General features: G+C 46.5%; 1 protein-coding gene across 1 annotated transcript in view; it reads right to left on the bottom strand.

Moving 5' to 3' along the window:
* CNTNAP2 (contactin associated protein 2) overlaps positions 1-21,702 on the bottom strand; it is a 1,332,419-nt gene that overhangs the window by 12,966 nt on the left and 1,297,751 nt on the right. Inside the window, exon 22 of the mRNA XM_066262524.1 lies at positions 5,005-5,244. Within this exon, the coding sequence (XP_066118621.1) occupies positions 5,005-5,244 (240 nt within the window). The remainder of the gene's footprint in view (positions 1-5,004; positions 5,245-21,702) is intronic.

Raw genomic sequence — 21,702 nt, 5'->3', positions numbered from 1 at the left:
CAGGAGCTGTAGCTTGAGGACCCCTGCTCTGGAGGGTCTGCCCCTTTCTACTCTACCGGGAGCTGGAGGTCAAGGTGAAGGGCCTCCGCATTGTAGTAGCTGGACCTCCTTGTACTCATTCTAACGTGCAAAGTTAGTTCACCTTAAGATAGGAAGTGAGTATCTTTTTTGGCTTTTGTGCCTTGCTATAAAGGAGGAACAATGTAGAAATTAATTTACCAGGGAATATTTTGAAGTTACCTTCATATAAATTTGGTGTAATGTGAAGGGAGGACCTGTTAAGTGGAGAGACACTCTTGCTGGACAGGGAAAAGATTTATTTATGTAGATGGCACTTACCCTGCCCTACAATTAACTTACACTCAAAATTCAGTCTCTCTCTCTAAATTCAATCTCAATAAAAACTCTTTAAAATCCCGATAAAAGGATTAGAATTCTAAAACCACACAGGAAAAGTAAACATGTTTGAACAAAAAAAAAAATTCTGATGAAAGACAATAAAAGAGAAGTGAGCTTTGTGAAGTACTAAGTGCTATTAGAAAATCCCCATCATGACCACTGGTTGCTGCTGTCTCACAAAGAACCAGACCAATGAACAGACCTGGGAGCCCAGAAGTAGACTCCACTATAAAGGGCCATGTGGAACACAATACAGGCAGAAGAAAGGATAAAACCTCAACCAGTAGTGCCGGAACAACTGGTTGGCCCGTTGGAAAAAATAAAGTTGAATTCCTACCTTACTCCTAAATATATTTTAAGTGGAGTAAACCACGTAATCTTTACAAATAAAACCACTAGAAAAAGAAATGTGGGGAAAAAAAGTAATTTATGAATGGAGAAGGCAAAAAAGCCATACAACATTTTCATTTCACTGTGTAAAATTTAAAAAGTTTGACATAAAAAAAAATCCCATAAATTCAAAAAGAAAAGATCAAACTAAAAAGATCATTCAAACATAGTAAAATGCTAATTAACATATATAGAATTCATATACATCAAGGAGAAAATGACCAACAAACAAGTAAGAAAGACTAGAAACATTTGCGTCAAAGAATATAAATGGGTAGTTCACGGAAAAATAAAGACAAGTGACTTATAAACAGATACAAAGATACTTAAGCTCACTTATAATTAATGAGATCTAAATGAAAACAGTACAATTTCATTTTTTTTTCCCAAATAAAATGTAGCAAGTTTAAAAGAACAGCATGACATACTGTGTTGGTGAAGGTGTGGGGAAAAAGACACATACCTATTGGATTGGAGGTACTGTGTCACTGGAGGGCAAAATGTAACAGCTATCAAAATAAAAACTTGCTCCCTTGTCTCAACAATATCATGTACACAGAGTTGGCCATTATGAGAACAACTTAAGTGACTAATAGATCAACAATCTGTAACCCTAATATTATATTTAACGTAAGCTGTGTAAATGTTGATGCTTCTGCAGAAAAGCAGAATTTGGATCATTTACAGCAGGCGTCCCCAAACTATGGCCCGCGGGCCACATGCGGCCCCCTGAGGCCATTTATCCGGCCCCCCACCGCACTTCCAGAAGGGGCACCTCTTTCATTGGTGGTCAGTGAGAGGACCACTGTATGTGGCAGCCCTCCAACGGTCTGAGGGACAGTGAACTGGCCCCCTGTGTAAAAAGTTTGTGGACCCCTGATTTACAGGAAAAGTGTGCATTAAAAAATGGGAGGATAATGATTATTCTTTGCACTTGTGTAAACGTGCACTGTGTGGGTCCCTGCCGAGGACAAGAAACACACAAGAGAGTAAAAAGATTTAGGTATCCAGAGATTAAATGCATTAATCATGTACCCTGAGCATCAGGACGAAAAAGGGATCTGCTCAGAAATGATTAAGATGTAATTATAAGAGCAGGGAAGATTATTTTAAGTGCTTGCAGGTGGTATAGAATACCAACAACCAGCCTATCATTATGAAGGCAACTGAATAAAATATATACAGTTTTTAAATGTTCATCATATCCATAACTCTTTTGCACATGAAGATATAAAAATATTTTATCTTCAGATGGTGGGAAGGAAATTTGGAATACAGACAAGAAATCAAGTCATTAAAAACCATGGCACTGGAGGTAGGGCGGAGTTGCCCTTAGAAATCAAACTCAGTGGTCCCGGTGGTCAGGTGCTGTGGCGAGGTCAAGTCTTGTGTCTCAATTTGCGGTAGCTAGGCAGACTGTATGTTCTGGGATCTAATTGGGGCACAGTTGTGACCTTGAGAGTTCCCTGGTATCTTATTCTACCAAGCTCCCAATTTATTTGGCAGAACCACATTCCTAAGAGGGCAGTTTTTTCAATAGCTCTGCGAACCTGAGTAAATTCACTGGACAAGCTTGGATCCTCCTGGCTTCCTGACTACCTTGACATTGGAGCTGAGTAGGGGGAGGACTGGGCCGTGTTAACTGTTTTCCACTCCGCTCAGTGCTTCTGGATTTTCTATGTTCTGCCCACTTCCCTCTCAGGGCACGTGAGAGTTCTTGGTCAAGAGCCTCTCCGTGTCAGATGCAGGTGAGCTTCCAGGTGGGAGCCAGGGAAGTCAAGGTCACAGTGGAGACTGGGTTCACCTGCCAGGACCTAGCAGAGGCTGAGTCTCAGGGCCCTTCCTGGGGCGTGGTGTGCTTTTAAATCAATGCAGGTATACCTGTCACCCACCTGTGCTGAGACTATTACAAACTAGAAGTCCTTTTTAATCAGTTAAAACCTTTATAACCAGAAGATTCCTTAGGAAATGAAATCTAACATCTTAAAGCACTTTGTCTATCTTAGGATATTGGATCAAAGATCCTAGGATGTGGCCTTTGGTCTGATGTATTCTGTATCAAGTATCATGAATGCACTAAAACACCCCAAGGCTTAGTATGAATGCCTTGTACATCCTGTGCACAGGATAGCCAGCCAGCTCTGAAGACCCCTCCCACCTGGGCTCCCTGCTGTGACCCCTGTGTCCCCCAGCAGCACTGAGCTGGGCCCCCAAGGGCCAGTGGGAGACCGAGCGGTAGACAGGAGTGGAGAGGACAGAGCAGATTTGGAGAGCAGTGCAGAAGTTCCTGGTGTTTGTTGTGCTTTTATTTTTTTACAGAATACGTGCAATCCACCTGCTGGCAAATCCTCTCCATTCTGAGGGAAGAAGGTCCCCTGACTTTGACAAGGAGGAAGAGCAGAGCCCATGATCGAGGGGTGCTTCACAAGTGTTTGCCGCTCTTGTGACCTCTACATACAGCAGATCTCAGGGCTGGGCGTGTTTTTTTTTCCCTACCTTGTAACTCTTGTTCTAAAAATATTCCTAAAGACCATAATGATGTGCTTAAGAAACAGGGTGTCCCTCTTATCAATGAGGGGAAAACAGGCAGAAAGAGCGGGGAGTGGATGTTCCCAACAGAGCAGAATTGGTATAAATCAAAGCAACGTAATTCTGACTACCGTGTCCCCTGTGAAAATGCACCCACAGCCTGTGCCTGGCCCCTTTCTTGTGATGAGCCTGTCACACCACCCAGTGTTTTCCAAACACTAGTCACGTGGGAGCCACCTTCACACTTTTTGTCGTCTCCATGTGAAACCTAATGATTATCTATTTACGTATATTCTGTTATGTGATGCTATGTCTGTTTTCTTTCCACAGTGACCTGGTGACCCCCTATCAAAGTCCCCACGATGCACAGCAGGAGCCCGACTTCGCCCCTTGGAGCTCTGCAGTCACAGCCCGACTGGCCATACGTGCCAGTCACTTTGGAAAACGCTGAGAGAGCCCACAAGGCATCAGAGGTCATGAGCAACCCCATCAGAAGTTACAGAGGAGAAAAGGATCTGATTACACGAAGCCAGCATGACTTAGAATACATCTTCTGAGTGGCTTTTACTCCCAGGAAGGAGACGGCGGGGGGGCGGAGAGGGGGGGTTATGGTCTAAAGAAGACAGAAAGACCACTCACACCTGCGTAAACAAGCATTATCACATAAATGCTTTCTCATTTCTCGTTCTTTTAGAAACCCATTCTTTCTATCCACAGAAGCCTCTTCTCCTGTCTCCCTTTCCCCCACTAAGTAAGGTATATAAGCCTCTAGCTTTATTTATTCAGCTAATTCTTTTGTAAGCTTCCACATGCATAGGAATTTTACCCATTTAATTTGCAGGCCCCCATTACTGGACATAAGAGGGTAGAGGAAACGTTTTTCCTCCCTGACACTAAGCCACTGGAGGCTGCTCTTCAGTACCTGTCCCTTCTATCTATGTCCCCATGCCCGGCCCCCTGCCCCCCATTCTCTCATGTTCCCATTCACTGAAAGGAGAAAAAAACATCAAACCACGTTATCTACACAAGCCTTCAGCCTCAGAGTTCAGAAGCTGTTTTCTGTCCTTTTAGTTAAGTTTATGAGACACACAGACGTACTTTTTCATATATATTTCTGTAATCATGGAAATTGATTTAGAATTCCAATTATAGAATAAATTATGGTGATGAGATCGATACAGCAACTGGGTAACTCTAGGTAAGAACTGCGCAAGTGGAAATTTTTCTTCAAATTGACCTTATGTTCTATAGTACAGGCCAACCATAATACCTGGGGCGCAGAAATTTGATTTGACACTGAACAATAACGGAAATGTTCCTTTTATACTTTTTTTTTATTCCATCAATCAGAAGAATGAAATGCTCATGTATAAAACATGATTTAAAAAAAACTCAACAAAACAAATGAACCCAAACTGTTTGGCCCCCACCACTGTATCTCACAGACCTCAGAACGAATATTTTGCTAATTAAGACACAAGGAATGAGAACTCATATTGGCCCAAAGTAGCGTCTAGATATGTGTGCTCAGCACCATGCTAGGAACGCCTGTACCCACACATTCCTTGGCTCTTCATCCTCCAACTCTATTCTCGGCAAGGTGCTGTTATTCACCCCATTTTACAGGCGAAGAAACTGGGGTGTAAAGAAATAAAGCAGTCTGCCCGAGGCTGCTCCAGACTTTACCTGAATCGAGGTGGTCCAGGTGCCAGGGGTCGGTGGCGGACGACATGGGGGAGAGGGTGAGCGGGGAGGCCCCACAGTTGGACTCCACCAGCTCGCCCTGGACGTAGACTTGCGCCGAGGCGTTGGTCTGCCGCAAGGCCGCCTTGAGCGGGGCGATTCGGTTGAACTGGACTCTGGAGAGGCACCCGGTGAATCCCGGGGTGTTGTACTTGTGAATCTCTTGGTCAATCTTCCCTGTTTCTATAGAAGGAAAAGAAACAGAACGTCAGCATCTCACCCTGCTCCCTACAGCCTGGCTTGTAAATTACACTCGTCTTTGACTGCTTGGGCCCAAAGCTTCAGGTTTCAGGTGAAGATACTGTATTCTTTTGGATGAAATAGTAATGACTTTCAGAAGGCTCAGGGCTAGAGACCTCACTTTCAAAGAATGTTCTGTGTCGCTAGAGAACCCTAGCAGGGTGAGGGGAATAAGACTGTATTTGTCAACATGAAATATATATACATGCATAACTGCCTTCCGGGTACTTGAGATATTGCTGAACCCAACTGCACTCGCTTGGTTCCAGTTGATTTTTCTTTTTGATGCTTCAGTAACTCTCTTGCAGGTATTGAACAAGCCCCCTGCCCAGCTCCCTTGTGCCTCTTTCGTATACCCCTTTCTCATTTTCCTCTTTAGAATTCTTTATTTAAAACCAAAAGGAAAAAAAAAATAAAAGAGTTCCAGCAGTCTGTGATTGGGCATTCCCTTTTTTCAGAATCCAACCCCCTTGACATTCTGAGGTTTTCAGCGTCCCAGCTAGAATCTCACGGACGTTGTGGAAGTCAGGATGCCTTCCCAACGCAGTTGCACACATTTAGGTATTGCCACCCTTTCCCGACCTGTAAGCTCAACACCTTCCTAAACTAACATTCAAATCAGGGCTGCGTCTGAGTAGGGGCGTTTCCAACGTACCATTTCAATGAGCACAATCCTACATGGTCACATCAGGAGAAGCAAGTGTTTTTTTGACCCTCTGCCTCTCTCTATGGTTGTCCTGCCACATGGCGTGACTTGTCAGGGCTAAGAATGACAGGTTTTGAAAGTAATGAGACCTTCCAGAAGAGCTGACTTGGCCAGCAGTCACCCCACAGAGCTGGGCGCTGTGATTCACCTGGTTTGACATGTCGCTGTGAGATTACCCCTCAGAGTCCCTTGTAAACACAAGCTATGTGTCCTTGCTATTTGCTACAGGAGCAGAGAGCATGAAGGTGTGGTCTGAGTTTCACTCGAACTCTAAGTGAATGCGGTGGCTTCTTCTTCTCTGCATCTTGTTCGGCCTTTGCACTTGAACTTTGAGGCAGCAGAGGTAGAAAATCGCCAGAATCCTATGTACACAGTGACCAACATGAAATGCGGTACGGAAGAGTAATCTCTTTCTCTGTGTGCCTGCTTCTGCTCAAACATTAAAAAAAAAAATTAAACTTACTGGGGTGACTCTTTTGCTTTTTTGGGCATCAAAAATTCCTATTGAATTGTTGTTGACACTATAAGGAGAGTGAGTTTAAGCATTTAAGTTACTTTTTTCCTTGATTCCTTTCCAAACCATTGGAGAAGAATTTCAGCCAAGACTGGGCCTCTGGTTATTTAAAGCTAGCTCCCCGGGGAGCTGGGGGGTTGGGGGCAACAGGGAAAGAGCAGGGAGTATGTTGACCTCACACAACTCACAGAGTGCCCCCACGCAGGGCCGGCTAGGAAAGACGCGTTAACAAATTTATGCATGTCCAGATAACGTCAACGTGAATGATTCTGCAAAACAGGAAGTGGTTTCCTTCCCTTGTTCTCGCTTGTATTTGAATTCCTGCCCCGGGAGGCCTCTGAAACTGTCTTACCCAAGAGGAAAATAGCCTTGGAGGACTGAGATTGCATAACTGGTACACATTAAAGCATTAGGACATGGGCTGCTGAATTTGGGTGGGAGCGTGGTGGTTTTCCCAGGGCGAGGAGACTTACTGGGCTCACAGAGAGAGGGGGCTGCTGCCACAGAAGGAGGGTTGGGGGCTCCCTGGATCTGCTCTGTAGGTTTCATCATTAGCATAAGAAATAATTTGAATCCTGGGGCCCTGACACATGAAATGATGTTCAGAAGACAAGGCGTATGTGCTTTGAGGCTGACCCTGAAATTGGAGCGGGTCATCGCATGAATTGGAACATTACAACCACATCCGCTCCGACGCTACAGAGGAAGGGAGCCCAGATGTGGAGGGCGGGTCTGTGGGTGTGGAAGGGTTTCTCTCCCCCCCCCCCCCACAGCCCCTTTTCCTCTGCTCTACCTCTGCAACCAGCTCCTTCTTTTCAGATCAGAGGAACAGCCTGCGAGGCTGGGGGAACAGACAGAGGCTATCTGCACTTCGGCAAAGCATTTTATTAAGTCCCATGACACTTTCATGGTCAAGACAGGCAGGTATAGACTCTCGATAGTAAGAGTAATGCTTGAAAGGTAGATTCCTAACGAGATTAACTGAGGGTGGAATTCAGCCCAAGAGTGAGAATTGGCTCAGGGGAGAATTTCAGTGGTATGATTCCAGGCTGATATTTAATTACTTTACTAATTTGGATAACAACATCCGTGGCACACTGACCAATGTGTCATACGCCATTTCATAGAAAGAAGTGGTTATATGTGAGATGACAGGGTCATGAGCCCAAGGGACTATGAGAGGCTGAGCTGACAGCCTGGATCTAACTAGAAACATTTAGCAGCAACAAACACCTAATTTCTTTCTTTCTAATTTTCCCTTCTTTTCCAAGTGATAGGAGGGGAAATAGAGAGACAGACTCTCGTGTGCACCTGACTGGGATCCACCTGGCAACCCCCGTCTAGGGCTGATGCTCTGCCCGTCTGGGGCCATGCTTGCAACTGAGCTATATTTTCAGTGCCTGAGGTGGAGGCTCCATGGAGCCATCCTCAGTGCCCGGGGCTGATGCACTCTAACCAATTGAGCCATGGCTGCAGGAGGAGAAGAGAGAGGGAGAGGGAGAGAAGGGGGAGGAGGAGGGTGGAGAAGCAGATGGGTGCTTCTCCTGTGTGCCCTGACCAGGAATCGAGCTCAGGACATCCACACGCTGGGCCAATGTTCTACCACTGAGCCAACCAGCTAGGGCCTACCTAATTTCTATAATGGAAAATACCACCCACCTCCTCCTACCCCTCCAAAATGACCTTCAATATGAAGCTGTACAGAACACACCTCATAATAGCATGCACCCAACTCCCCGTCTTCCCCAAATACTCCAGCCCAAATAGGATGAGGGTATTTTAATTAGAAGTGAGTTAGGAGTCAAGGAGGCGTGGCTGAGTCAAAGAGAGGATGGAGTCTAGGCGCTCGTCTCCGAGGTGGTTTCTGACACTGCCCCCTCATGGTCAGAGTGAGCCCAGAGAAGTGTTTCATCCAGGACAGAGCCTTTGGGACAAGGCAGCATTAATAAACCAGGGTGTGGACAGCAGACGGCCACCACCCCTGAAACTAGGTCACACGCCAGAGTTGAAGGAACTGCCACCGCTTACTACCCTGACTTCCCCAAAACCCACGTTATCGAAGAGCTATTCCCCAGTGAACTGTCATGGTCTCCCGATGGCAGGCACGAGGGGGAACAATCCCAGGGACAGAAGGAAAGGAAGAGCCAAAGCTGACCCCACCCCTGCACCTGCATCGCCCCTAAGTCACCCGAACCCGGTGCGAATTGGATGACTCGGGTGGTGTGTAGCGCTCTGTTGGTTTTCACTCCCCCTTTAACAAAGAACGAGGGACTTTCTGGGTGATATTTGCGTGGGGACTGGCAGTTTCAGCTCCGGCTGTGTTTGCAAAGTGCTCATTTTCCCGGCGGGGCACCATCTCTCGTCCTGTTATTATCTCTACCCTTCTCGCTTGCCCGGACATGTCCACGGTGCGCCAGCCCCCGCTTCAGACGGTGGAAATGACAGTGGCGGCAGCCACTTGAGGAAAAAATGCATTTTCCCGAGCCAGTGGCTGTTTTCTCTGGGTGTCGTGCTGTGTGCTTTGTTTCAGGGAGCGCTGAAGCTTAAAACATTTTACGGAGCAAACGCATTCATCTCTCTTCTGAAATACGTTACTGTGAATCCTAGGCGCCTTGGGGAAAATGAATCTGCCCGGACAAAATATGTTCTTCAGGAGAACTGAGGATTCAGTTCCCTTGGCCTGAGAACATTTTGGTTTTGTGACTGAACACCTGTCGAGAAGGCTTTCTTCGGCATGAGAGACCCAAGAGGAGGCCACGTTCTGACCTTCCTGGGCCTTCAAGGGCCCATTCCTCCCCACAACAAACAAACACGATTATTTTAGGACCGTGTTGATATAAAGATGAGGGTACTATTAATATATGAAAACACTTTCTTCCACCTAAAAGTTCATCTTTTTCCCCCTTCTGGTTTTAGAAGAACGAGGGCCTGCGTCCACCTTTCCTTGCCTCTGCCTTACAAAACCATGACAAAAGCCAGGCCCCTGTGTGGCGTGACCTGGCCACCGTCCTGCGGGAGTCACTAACCATCGTGAAACCCTTGATGTCCTCTCATTCCTGAAAGTCATCTTTATCTCCCCCAGCCGATGTCCTCTTTACCCCAGGGCAGTGAGAAGCATTTTCTCTGCACACAGTTTAGATAGTGGAGCTCTCTGTAAAAATTCATACAGCAAAAAAAAAAAGGACAATGAGACACCAAAAAATATCTCTGCAAGATGAAGACACGGAGATTGTCCTGGTGAATGAGTTTTCTGAAGGGCCTTCCAAAGGAGGAAAAAAACAGCAACTTTCTTTTAGAAGTTTTCTCAAAGGACACCTTCAGAGGGTTGCTTAAATATCCCATCTCTCCAGCAGCGGAACTGCCCGCACCTTCAACTTCTGCATTCCAGTGAGGACCCATCCATAGGCGAATGGCACATGCACACACACACACACCCACCCACCCACCCACACACACACACAGATGTTACATCTACATCACTCTTCATATAAGATCAGAATCACTGGAATCTTCCTCTACAGAGACAAACACTGTCTCCAAATTTAGTATAGAAAGCTCATCTAAATTGAGGTGTTCTCATTTACATTGAAGAAGGGAGGCTTTGCCCCTAAACCCACCATGGGGAGAGTTCTAGAAGACCCGAGGAGCCCTTTGTGTTTTTCTCCTGTGCCCACAGGCGAACGCAGGGAAGCCGGAAGGGCAACGGCAAGCTGACAGCTCGAGCACGTCTGCCATGCCCTGTGCCAAGTGTTTTGTGTGCATTTCCTGCTTTAATTCTCATCGCTCCTCCTCTGCCGTGAAATAGCTGCAATTGTCATCTCCTTTTCATCTTATGGAGGGAGGAGGCCTGGGGGAAGGGAAGCCTCTTACCCTTCTCTTACCCTTCTCTTACCCTGATCTTGCCTACTCTTCTCAAACACGTCCGATCCCTGAAAGCAGGATTATCTGAAAGCTGAGGAATAGATTTGCGTGATAAGGGAGGTTGATTCTGTTTCCAGAAACTTAAACAAAAGTGTCCAGCCCCTGATCATGGTTTTTCAAGGGAAATGAGACAGCCTCAGGCTCCTGGCGGGGGAGAGGACAGGCCAGCCATCTCCTATCAGTCCAGAACAGGCCCCTCTCATGCATTCAAATCCCCAAATGCTCACACACTCCCCTCTCCCCCATTTTCACTGAAGCCCGCTGCGTGGTGCATTTGCATTCTCGTGCAAGCCTTCTCCCGGCCGCCTGCCATCTTGCTTCCTTCTTCTTGTGTCATTCTCCCTCTTGCCCTCCAAGGAATATTTTTACAGCTCAGATGGGTCTTCTTGTTCCCCTTCCAGGGCCGTCTCTAAGGGATAGAACCTGCTCCTCAAGGTATCCAACAAGACCCTCCCTGCTCTGACCTCTGCCTGCCTTCCCAGCCTCTGGGCCTGCTGGTCCACACATGCGGTCTGGTGGTCCAGCCCCCTTGAACTCCCTCAGACTGAGTCAGGTGCACTTTGCTGGTCTCCCCAGGGTAGTCGGTAGTAACAGGGCTTGTTATGTCGATGTGGCTTTTCTTCCCCACTGGACTGGAAGCGTCCTCTCAAAAAAAGCACATGTCTTCCAACCTGGGCCCTACTGGTCATCACTGAATGAGATGTGTTTTTCCCATGCACACAACTTCCTGCTTGTGTGAATACTTGCTGTGAATTTTTTTTACACACAAACATCTACACACTAACAGTAAAGCAACCGTTTTTGACTCCACATGCATACATTTAAGTCATACTTCCTACGTGTGATACACACGTTTAGTTAAAATCAGGAATATTTAGTAATACTTGCTAGATAAAGGCACTGTGCTTGGCACCGTGAGACAGAGAGAAACAGGTAAGCCCCCATCCCTGCAGGGATCTCCCTGTCGAGAATAAACATCGGTCAAAGCTAAACACGGTACAGACCCCGACACACGTTCAGGGCAGAGAGCTACAGGCCTGGGCTGGGGCAGAGAGGACCAAGGGAACGAGGAAACCGATGGGTCACGGGTGAGACCTGTGCAGGGTCCTGAGGGTGCTGGAGAAAGCTGGTGGCCGTCCTTGGGTGGATGTTGTACAGGGCCTCACGTTTTCAATCAGTTCGTGCCTGATATGCAAGCATTGCATCATCTCTGAAGACTTAAAAAAAAAAAATTGTGGTAAAACACATGTTAAAAAATTCCTGAGCCTGGGAAAATTCAATCAGAGATGTGTGTAAGCCGGGTCAATTTGGCAGTGGTGAGCGAGACAGGAGAAGACACGGAACATGGAGAGTCAGGGCAGAGGGAATACAGCTGTCCAGAGTGAGGGGACGCGCGTCTGACGGGGAAGGGCGGCAGAGGTGATGGAGGGAGGGGTGACAATCTAAAAAGGCTTCATTTAGCCCTGGCTGGTTGGCTCAGTGGTAGAGTGTCGGCCTGGCATGTGGATGTCCCGGGTTCAATTTCCCAGTCAAGGTACACTGGAGAAGTGACCAACTGCTTCTCCCCCTTCCCCCCTCCTCTCTTTTCCTCCCGCAGTCATGGCCCCATTGGTTGGAGCGCATCGACCTGGGTGCTGAGGATGGCTCCATGGAGCCTCTGCCTCAGGCTCTAAAAATAGTAAAGTTTTGAGCATGGCTCCAGATGAGCAGAGCATCGACCCTAGACAGGGGTTGCTGCTGGATCCAGGTCAAGGCACATGGGGGAGTCTGTTTCTCTCTCCTTCCTACTCTCACTTAAAAAAATAAAATAAAAAAGCTTCATTTATAAAAGAACACACTTCTAAAATTCTTGTTTTCCATTCGCTGTGGCTTGGCGAACGAGAAGCAGTGTTGATAGCAGTCATGAAAGTTCATGTAATAAAGGACACTGCCCGCTTAATCGGCAATGAACTCTGGCGTTTTCTCCAGGGGCTTCTGTGGTCTGAATGGTCATCTCTTGGGTCACCGCCCATGGGCAGCAGGGGCAGCAGGCTGGATTGGACCAGCACTCCTGGGGCTGCCCAAAACAATTGGCCAGGATACCTTCAAGAATGTGTCTACATCCCCCCCAGAACCGAATCATTTCGGCCATGTCAACAAATTTTGTAAGGAACCAGTTCAAAGGACTAACGATTGCCTTGGTTAATAAAGAGAACCAGAAAAATGGGACAGAACAGACATACTTGGAACTAAGTTTGCCTTCAAAATATTGGATGTGGCTATTTGGTTGTCAGGCTTCAAACCAGATTTGTTTTTTTCCCCAATTTATTAAAACATACTACAGATTCTTTAATTACTCAGCGACACCTGCAGAGACCTACAAGATGGAAAGTTTTGATTTTTCAGGGTTTATCTAAGGTCTCAAGTTGTATGAACTGGCCCTACGAAGCACACGTTGGTTATTCTGAGAGGTGTGTTTGCTTTGTCTAAAAAATAACACGGATTAAGGGCTAAAAGCCGATTTCCTGGCTAAACTTTATGCCTAATATAAGGACATTCTTGGACAATAGCTGTGCTTATTATGTTTGTACTCAGACTAAAACCCTTGGGAATAAAAGCCGCGGAGGCTGGAGACAGACACAACTGTGTCAGTACAAAACTGAACAGTTTTGATTTGCCTTTCATTTTTTGCATCACGCTTACTGAGATTTGGCTGTCGGACAATAAGTGCACCACTTTCAAGTGTATGGGCAGTGAATGCACCTAGGTTAAGTGTATGTGTAACTGTGATGAATTTTGTGAAAAGAGATACACCAATGGGAATGCACAGATACACTACAATCAAGACCTTGGGACATTTGGGTTGGAAGTTTGTACAAATTCCCTTTTTTTGCTTCTGAATATTTGTATGTGTGTGTGCGTGTGCGTGTGCGTGTGCATGTGCGTGTGTGTTTGTTTCTGTGAAAATTCACCCCTGAAAAATTACCTAACATAACTTTCACCCTGGTGGAAAACTTCTGAGAATAATTTCATTTGAGATTCTCACAGTCCTGCCATTTGCGTAAGAAAATGTACAGAACAATATGGCCTTGTGCTTAAGAGCTTATCTGATAATGCTGATTTGACGGAGAGTTTCTGCTATGCTCAGGGCTGCTTTTGTTCTCTGGTTTTTTTTTTTTTTTTTTTTTAAGGTCCCTTCAGAGACATAAGGGGGTATTTTATAGACCACGCTGGTCTCAATGTCCAGGTCCTGGGGGTATATATAAATCATTCCCGAATCCAAAGTTTTGCAATACTGATTATGAATGCATAATTACACAAAAGCGTACTTGTGGTATCTGTTGTGAAGCCCTTGTGAGCTTCCTCACTTGCATTCATTTCCTCCACTGCCCGCCCCCAGCCTTCTCTGAGCCCATTGCTTCTGGGGCTCAGAGAAGGGGGCATCCTTGGAGGGACCCCCGCATTACCTCAAGGACTTGAAAATGGCCCCAAACAACTGTGGACACCTGCCCTGCTGACCTTGGAGTCTTAGAGCGGGCACCCCGGGCTCTCCCCTGGGGCCTTTATTAGCATTCGCTTTTACAATGAGCAGTACTATTTCTGGACCACATTTCAGACACTGTTGAGTTATAATCCCTCACAATCACTTTATCACCCTGGGAATCAGCCCAGTCTTGCTCTGAGGGAAAACGATAAAATGGCGTGAGAGATAGGGCAGGTGGCTTTGGAGAAAGGTCAAGAAGGGAGCCTGTTCAGAAGGAGAGGCTGAGGAGGAGACCACAGCCTTGACCGGCCACGGGTGATTCAGGAGAGAACTCAAGGTCATGGGTGCTCCTTACGCACGCTGCCTTCCAACAGAACAGCGCCTGGCAGGTATGGGGAGCTCAGTGTTTATGCAACTGGTGAAGGGAGTAGCTGTGAGCAGCGGGAGCCATATTTCTAGTCTTTGTTGTCTCTTTAGTTCTTGGATCTCTAAAAGGGCTGGGAATCTCTCAATCGGAGTTCAGAGATACAAGGTCTCTCTGTCTGAATTTCCTAGAAATCGGCTGAAGACTGAAGGTCTGAATCTGCAGCACCGGTGGCTCACAGGGAGATTTTAAAGAACAGCTTGTTGGCAGAGGCTTGTTTCATAAAACCATTGAACACAGTTCCCGTGATGAGAGCCCTCGCAAGAGAGACAGACGTGCTCCATGGCCCACCACCCCTCTAATAATTCATGACATCACTAGGAAATGCGGCTGCTGAACATAAGACAGCCTCTGAAAAGAATTTAGCTGAAGTGCATTTGTGGTTGCAAACACCCACTGCCAGAGACAGTGTATCGATTCCAAAAGAATGGAGGACGGGTGGAAACGAACCACAAATTGACTGACTGGTTGGATGGCTGTTACCCACTGTCTATTAACCACAGCCTCAAAAATCACTGCATCAATGCCCAGGAGCTAATAGGGCTTAATATGCATTTATCCCTTTTTATGCAAATCTCATAATTATGCAAGAGCTGTTTCTTTTTTCTTTTTTCTTTTTGGGAGTCCCAGCCGTGCCATGAATAGCTCTGGCCTTAGACCAGCGGTTCTCAACCTGTGGGTTGCGACCCCGGTGGGGTCGACTAAAGCCATCGGAAAATACATAATGCATACCAGGTATTTACATTTTGAATCATAACTGTAGCAAAATTACAGTTATGAAGTAGCCACCAAAATTATTTTTTGGTTTGGGGTCACCGCAACATGAGGAACTGTATTGCGGGGTCTCGGCATTAGAAAGGTTGAGAACCACTGCCTTAGACAAAAGTTCCTGAAACTCTGCCAAGCCTCAGTTTCAACCCGTGCATTGAGGATGTGGGCCTCTCTTTCCCGCAGTCCCTGGATCTAAGCCATCAGCAGGTCGCATCCGCCACACCTTCAGAACATACCAGGAATCTGCCCATGTTTGCTGGTCTCCGTGAATCACTACTCAGCCCAAGCCATCATGGCTTCCGATGAGAATTGAGAAGTAACTGAGTCGAATTTCTGTCCTAAAAATGTTAGAGTTCTGAAGACCAGGTGGATGGGAAGAGTCACCTTCCCAATTGCCCTCTCCTCCAGGGTAAATGCCCCCAGCTCCCCCTGCTGTTCTCTGAGTGACCCCACACTGGCCACTTTCTGCTTCGGCAACGCCCACGTTACAACATGGAACTCCTAACTAGATGACAACCCCAAGATGCCCAGGGACAGACAGCTCAGGCACCAGACTCTGATTTTACTGGCGTCTCTAAAATAGCCTTCCCATGGCTAAATCCCGGCCTGCCCAGGGCTGTCCTCCTAGCCTCCTTCACCTTGAACTAGTGCTATTGATTTTTTTTTTTAACCTAAATGCATGAGCTTGTATTTAACCTTTCTTTTTTTTTTTTTTTTCTCCATTTCTACTCCCATTTATAGCCACTTAAAATCATGATGGTGACTGACAATTTAATCACACCTTTCCAATGGTCGAAGTGCTCTCCTCATGTAGGCTATCATAACGAGTTCTGATTCTCCTATGTACCTTATCCATTGCCGCCCCCCTAACTTTCCATCCTCTGGGAATTTGGTTAGCAGGGATGGAGACAGTGATCAGGGATAAACATACAGAACAGAAAGGAACAAAGGCCCAGCCCTGTGAAGTGCCCTCCACCCTGGCCCCCTCTTCACACCACAGTGTAAGGAGATAGACAATGGGCACCCAAAGATACAAATACCCCTATAGGATAGTCGCAAAGAATGAAAGGTGCGCTGAAGAGAAAAAAAAAGCCACTTAAGTAAATACAAAATGACTGGGCAAGATCTGGCAGACAGGGTGGTCCAAGGACTCTCGGAGCAGAGACCTGGGTGCGTGGGGAGCAACAGTGCAGCCCCGAGAGACCAGGATGCACGTGAATGAATGAGCCGATCTGATTTTCTGCTTTGTTACAAAGAGAGTTCCAGGCAACCCATTTCTGACTTGGTTTTGTTCTCCTGGCTAGCCACGAACTCAGAACCCCCTTCTTAGTCACAAACACTGAATAAGCATCTCATACAAGGCTTGGCACGTAACGCACCTGTCATGAATATTTGTTGAGTAAATGAAAAAAATAAATACCATGACGGGTCGTGTCAGATGTTTTGTTGAGATGAAGAAACATTAAGTCATCAATTCCAAATGAGAAAAATGAGCTTGCAGAATACAAAACGTATTTTGACGGTGATCATTTGCCCAAGCAGTTCGATGACTGTACTACAAGTGCAGGGACCCCACAGATAGACAAAGATTTTATGATGAAAATTAGTTGATGACAGAGGCTGCTCCCCAAATTGTATGAAGGGACACAGCCTTACCCTGGCAAGAAGTGACAAAAAAAAGAACACTTAAAACAGGCTCAATCTGAATGAGGCAATATTAACAGGAAGGAATTTTTAAAAAGCCGAGACATACTGACTTTCAGACTAGCCCCTCATGCCTCAGTCAATCTCTCGTATTATATAGAAATACATTAAGAGGTCAGTTTTCAGGAATACACGCTTTTACAGAGATGACGGTAACTGAATGGTTGTCATTTCTGACTTCTTATTGAGGGATTACCACTTCACACTTGCATTGTCCTGTCCGAAGCCTGGATTTTGAAGACACTATAAACCAAGGCGGCTGAGTCATTTAAGGACCGTTGGAAAGGCCTCTCTCCATGGTGGGGTGGGGGACCCAACCTTTCTCACATAAATAACTCCGGGCTTGGTTGATTTAGACAAGGAGAAAAAAAAATGGAAAACACAAAACACCTTTCCCTTATAGATGTACTGGCTAAATCTCTGCTCGCTCAATCCCTTGCTCTGATTTTCATTCCACTGGGTGCAACTCGAGGCACCTGGAAGAGTGGAGATGCCCAGTCCAGGGGGGTCCTGGGGGCACTCTCCTCCTCTTCACTGGGAAATTGCAGACTGGCCTGAACAGCGAGCCATATTGGCGAGTCAGTGACTAGTTCCCAGGACAATGAGTCCCAGTAAGTTCCGTCTAAACTGTTGTCAATTGCTTCAACTATGAGACGGCACAGAGACTGTGCTAACTTATCTAAAATTCATCTTGTCCTCGGAAGTCTGGGAATGTGACAGTGAGAGCAACAGAGTAGTGGAGACCCTGAGAATGCAGAGCAAGGTGGCCCCCACTCCGCACTTAGATGCTGAGTAATACTGGGCTAGGAAGGGTACCTTTCTGAAGCCTCAGTATGCGGATAATATCCAGTAACGTTACGAAGTGAAGTGAGAATTAATTGGGACAATGTGAGTAGAGGCCTTAGTATAAATAATGGTAGACAACAGGCTTTTGAGAAATGGTTGCTATGATTATTGGTTCTACTCACTAACTTTTAGCAGCCTTGGGATTCAAATAAGAGCCAGTACCTGCATATAAAAGAAGATCTTTCAAATACTGTGTTATGGACCAGGTCTATGGACTACAGCTCCAATATTAATTTAAAAACAGAGGAAACCCCTCCTGGATAGATTAAAGGTAGTGAACTTCCAACCTAGACATTTCATGGGAGTAGGTGTAGTCCGGCAAGAGGTACTTATTAGAGCGGAATCAAAGAGTCAGATTTGTGCTGCTATTTCAGATTTTGACTGGCTGCCTCGGTATTTCTTCAGGACCAGAGCTAACGGTGTGTGCTATGCATGCAGGTTTCCCAGACCAGCCACGAACTGTGGGTCAGAATCCAGCCCTTCGCCCTGCAGACTAACTCAGAGGGACCGGCCATTCCGGGCTCTCCCATTTTCCACCTGTGAGATGGACCCGACCTGCACTAGAGGAGCTGCAAACGTCCTTACAGTTTTATAAATGGTCTCGTAATTCTCTGGTTCCGGAAAAAAAGTAAAGATGGACTTGGAGAAGTAGTTAGACTTCTTGTTTTCTCTCTCTCTCTCTCTCTCTCCCCCCCCCCCCTCCCTCTCTCCCTCTCATCCTGTTAAACACACAGTGCGGGTCAAAGCGGGAGAGTCCCCTGAAGGGACTCACCACTCCCTCAATTCTTTGGCCTCTTCATCAAAAGAAGAGCCTCAGTTGCTAATGATGCAGAAGGATCAATAGAAAATGTGGGAAGAAGCAGCACGGCACGTCTTCAGGGGGCTGTGAACCCCGACAGTGCTAATGGTGAGGATTAGGCATTGTGCAGAGAAAAAGCGAGAATCAATTCTATTCTTTGCCAACCAACCAACCAACCAACCAACCGTTAGTGGGAATCGGACCCCGCTGGGAGACAAGCAAAGTCCCAAAGAGCTGTGTGCCAAATAGGAGGGTGGAAACATTAGACCCCTTTTTTCTTTTAAGGGATAACTAAACACTCATGCTAATTTTCAATAGGGGAAAACCGAACAGGCATTTTGATGCCTTTTTTTAACTCCTTAAAAAAAAAGAGCGAAGCAAAGAGAATAAATTATTTGAAACTTAACAATTTGAGAAGTCTGTATCCTTTATCTTTCCTCAAATTAATAACAATTCTATTTTATTTAGGGGATCATTTATTTTGCGGGAACATGAAAATATGCTCCTTTTTGATGGTTCGTCCCCGTGTGGGGTGTGTATATGCTTATAGAAAGCATTGTATATTATCATTTATTAGCATCTTTGTTATAAAGCAAACTAATTTGCTCTAGATTAAAAAGAAAACTCTCCCATTTAAACAAGTCTTGGAAATCCTATTAACACTTTTAACTGGTCACACCATGTATAAAGCTTAGCTTTGTGCAGACACACGTGTGTGCGTACACACACACACACACACACACACACTGCACAAAGCAATACTCTACCAGATACCCTAATTTTTCTTTAGCTGTTCCCCAGTAGTGACCCTGTGGGATGCGGAAGGTCTCCTAAGGGGGTGTCTGCTAAGCAAACCCAAGCACTTTACGGGGCTCCGTCCCATGCTCATCCTGCTCTCAAAAGAACACCCGACCTCACAGAGAGAAGGTCAAGAATCAGAGAAGTCCCTGTACCACAAGCACTGCTTGCAAGAGTGTTACAAGCCAGCCACAGTGCCGGGCTCACGCCTGGACTCATTCACTCTCTCACACTCTTTTTCACGCCTCTCGGACTGATTGACCGACGGAGCAGCGCACCCTTCCCGGAATCCAGCATCTCAAAGTAGTAAGCCTCCAGCGAGCGATACTTGCCTCTAGCAGGGAGCCCCCAGCTCAGGTGTGCCCCTTGCTTTTGTGATGCAGGTGGATTTCCCTGGGCTGGTCAGACTTCAGAGACCACCTGCCCCCAGGACCGTCCTTTGTCGGTAGCTGGAAGTCCCGCCAGCGGCTTTCAGCTCGGGTTGTGGGACCAGAGCCTGGACTCCAGAACGGCAGGTGCACGGAGGGAAGGCAGAAAACATGGAGTGGAGTTTGGGGCTGGCACACAGAATGGACTGCGCAGAGCCAGCAACACATTTAAGGAAAGACCCAAGATACGGACTGGAGTTTTTTTGTTTTTGTTTTTTTTCTTGAGAGACTGGTTCAGTGGGGCTAATTTCTGAGGAATGTTTGGTAACTCTGGGATCTGGAAAAACAAATCTAATGGTTGCTGATTTTCCTTGACCTCTGAGGGACCTTCTTTTGCCTTCCAGGCTCTTTAAAGCCAAGCAGGTGATTCCCTACAGCCAGGAAATAGCCGGGGGGGGGGGGGGGGGGGGATTACTTGTCCAGCACTCAAGCTCCACCTCAACTGGTGTGAAAGCCACACCTGAAGTGCTTCTCTTCTCCTGCATCCTCCCCTGCTCTCATTTGGGGAGGGCTAAATTCCCCCCCCCCCCTGCTTTTCAGGATCATCTTAATATCTGGGAGCCCAGACTAGCCCATTCTTCCCACATTTTTGGGATTTTGGGCAATAAACATGAGTGCTTCACCTCTGAAAGGCTGATTTCTTAACAAGTGGTTACATTTTAAAGTCAAACCCAGTAACCTTTAATGCAAATGTACTTTGGAAACAGGGTCTTAGGACAGGTCTTCATGGATGGCTCCGTACTTGGGGGAGGGGGAGGGGAAAGGGAGGGGGAGGGAAAGGGGGGGGAGAATGGGAAACTTGCTTATGCTGTCTTGTCTCTCGTTGTTTAAGTGACTTAACTAACCCTTGGTTGGGAAATACACCTATTATTTTTGGCTTTTTTCATCAACCAAATAGGAAGTGCGGGTTAGACAGGAACCAGTCAGCACCCACCGACTTCCCATAGGGCAAGCTCTTCTTAAAAGCGATGGGAGCTTGTTAAACAAGACCATGACCACTGTCACTCAGTAATAAAAGACGTCTCTGAGAAGCCTGTCACCTGCACATTGGAGGCCTCCTACATGGCCCACGCGGGTGCTCGGCAGTTCATGTCCCTCCTTCCCCCACGTGTCTAGAAGAAACCAGGGGTACCATTTCATCAAGACCACTGCCTGACGGAGCAAGGCCTGAAGTTAAGTGACTGCTTCTTCAAAAAGTTATGTTTACATGCAGAGTTCATGAAATCCTAACCAATGTCTGGGAGGTAAGGTGGAACTAATCGGGGGCAGTTGTGACACTGACTTCAAGCCCAATATCAATATTCCTTCAGTTTTTTTTTTAAAATGTACAGTGGAATGAATGAAGAAACCTTGTCCCACAATGAAAAGAAGATATTTAAACCACACAATCTGACAGTGCCCAAACGCACAGACGTCACGCAGGGAGACGGATATAAACGACCTATGAGTGAGGGGGTGGGAGGAGGCAGGCAGCCCCCACCTCATGCCTTGGTGTTGGAGGCTGTCTACAGGAGAAAGGATTTTCCAGCGAAGAGAAGCTGAGCACGAAATTCGTTCAAGTCATGAAACAAAGAAAAAGGTAAAATAACTAAAGACTTGAGACAGTACCACAGTTGAACGTATCTGAAAAGCTACAGTGATGTTAAGTACATAAAAACCTATAAAGCTCAGCAAACAGTCTGACTATATAAGTATGTGTCACTGAGGGAAAGAGAGGGTCGTTAGATGGATTAGAAAGTAGTGTTTTCTTTTTTTTACATTTATTTATTTATTTAGCCAAGTGAGAAGAGGGGTGATAGAGAGACAGATTCCTGCATGCGCCCCGAGACCAGGAGCCACCCAGCAACCCTCGTCTGGGGCCGATGCTCTGCTCATCTGAGGCGCATAGTCATGCCGAGCTATTTTTAGCACCTGAGGTAGAGGCTCCATGGAGCCATCATCAGCACTCTGGGCTGATGCGCTTGAACCAATTGAGCCATGGCTGCAGGAGGGGGAAACAGAGTGAGAGAGAGAGAGAAAGAGAGAGA

This window comes from Saccopteryx bilineata, chromosome 2, assembly GCF_036850765.1.
Source record: "Saccopteryx bilineata isolate mSacBil1 chromosome 2, mSacBil1_pri_phased_curated, whole genome shotgun sequence".
In the NCBI taxonomy this organism is placed as follows: Eukaryota; Metazoa; Chordata; class Mammalia; order Chiroptera; family Emballonuridae; genus Saccopteryx; species Saccopteryx bilineata.
The sequence above is the reverse complement of the archived record's forward strand: the minus strand, read 5'-3'. Positions and strand labels throughout refer to the sequence as shown.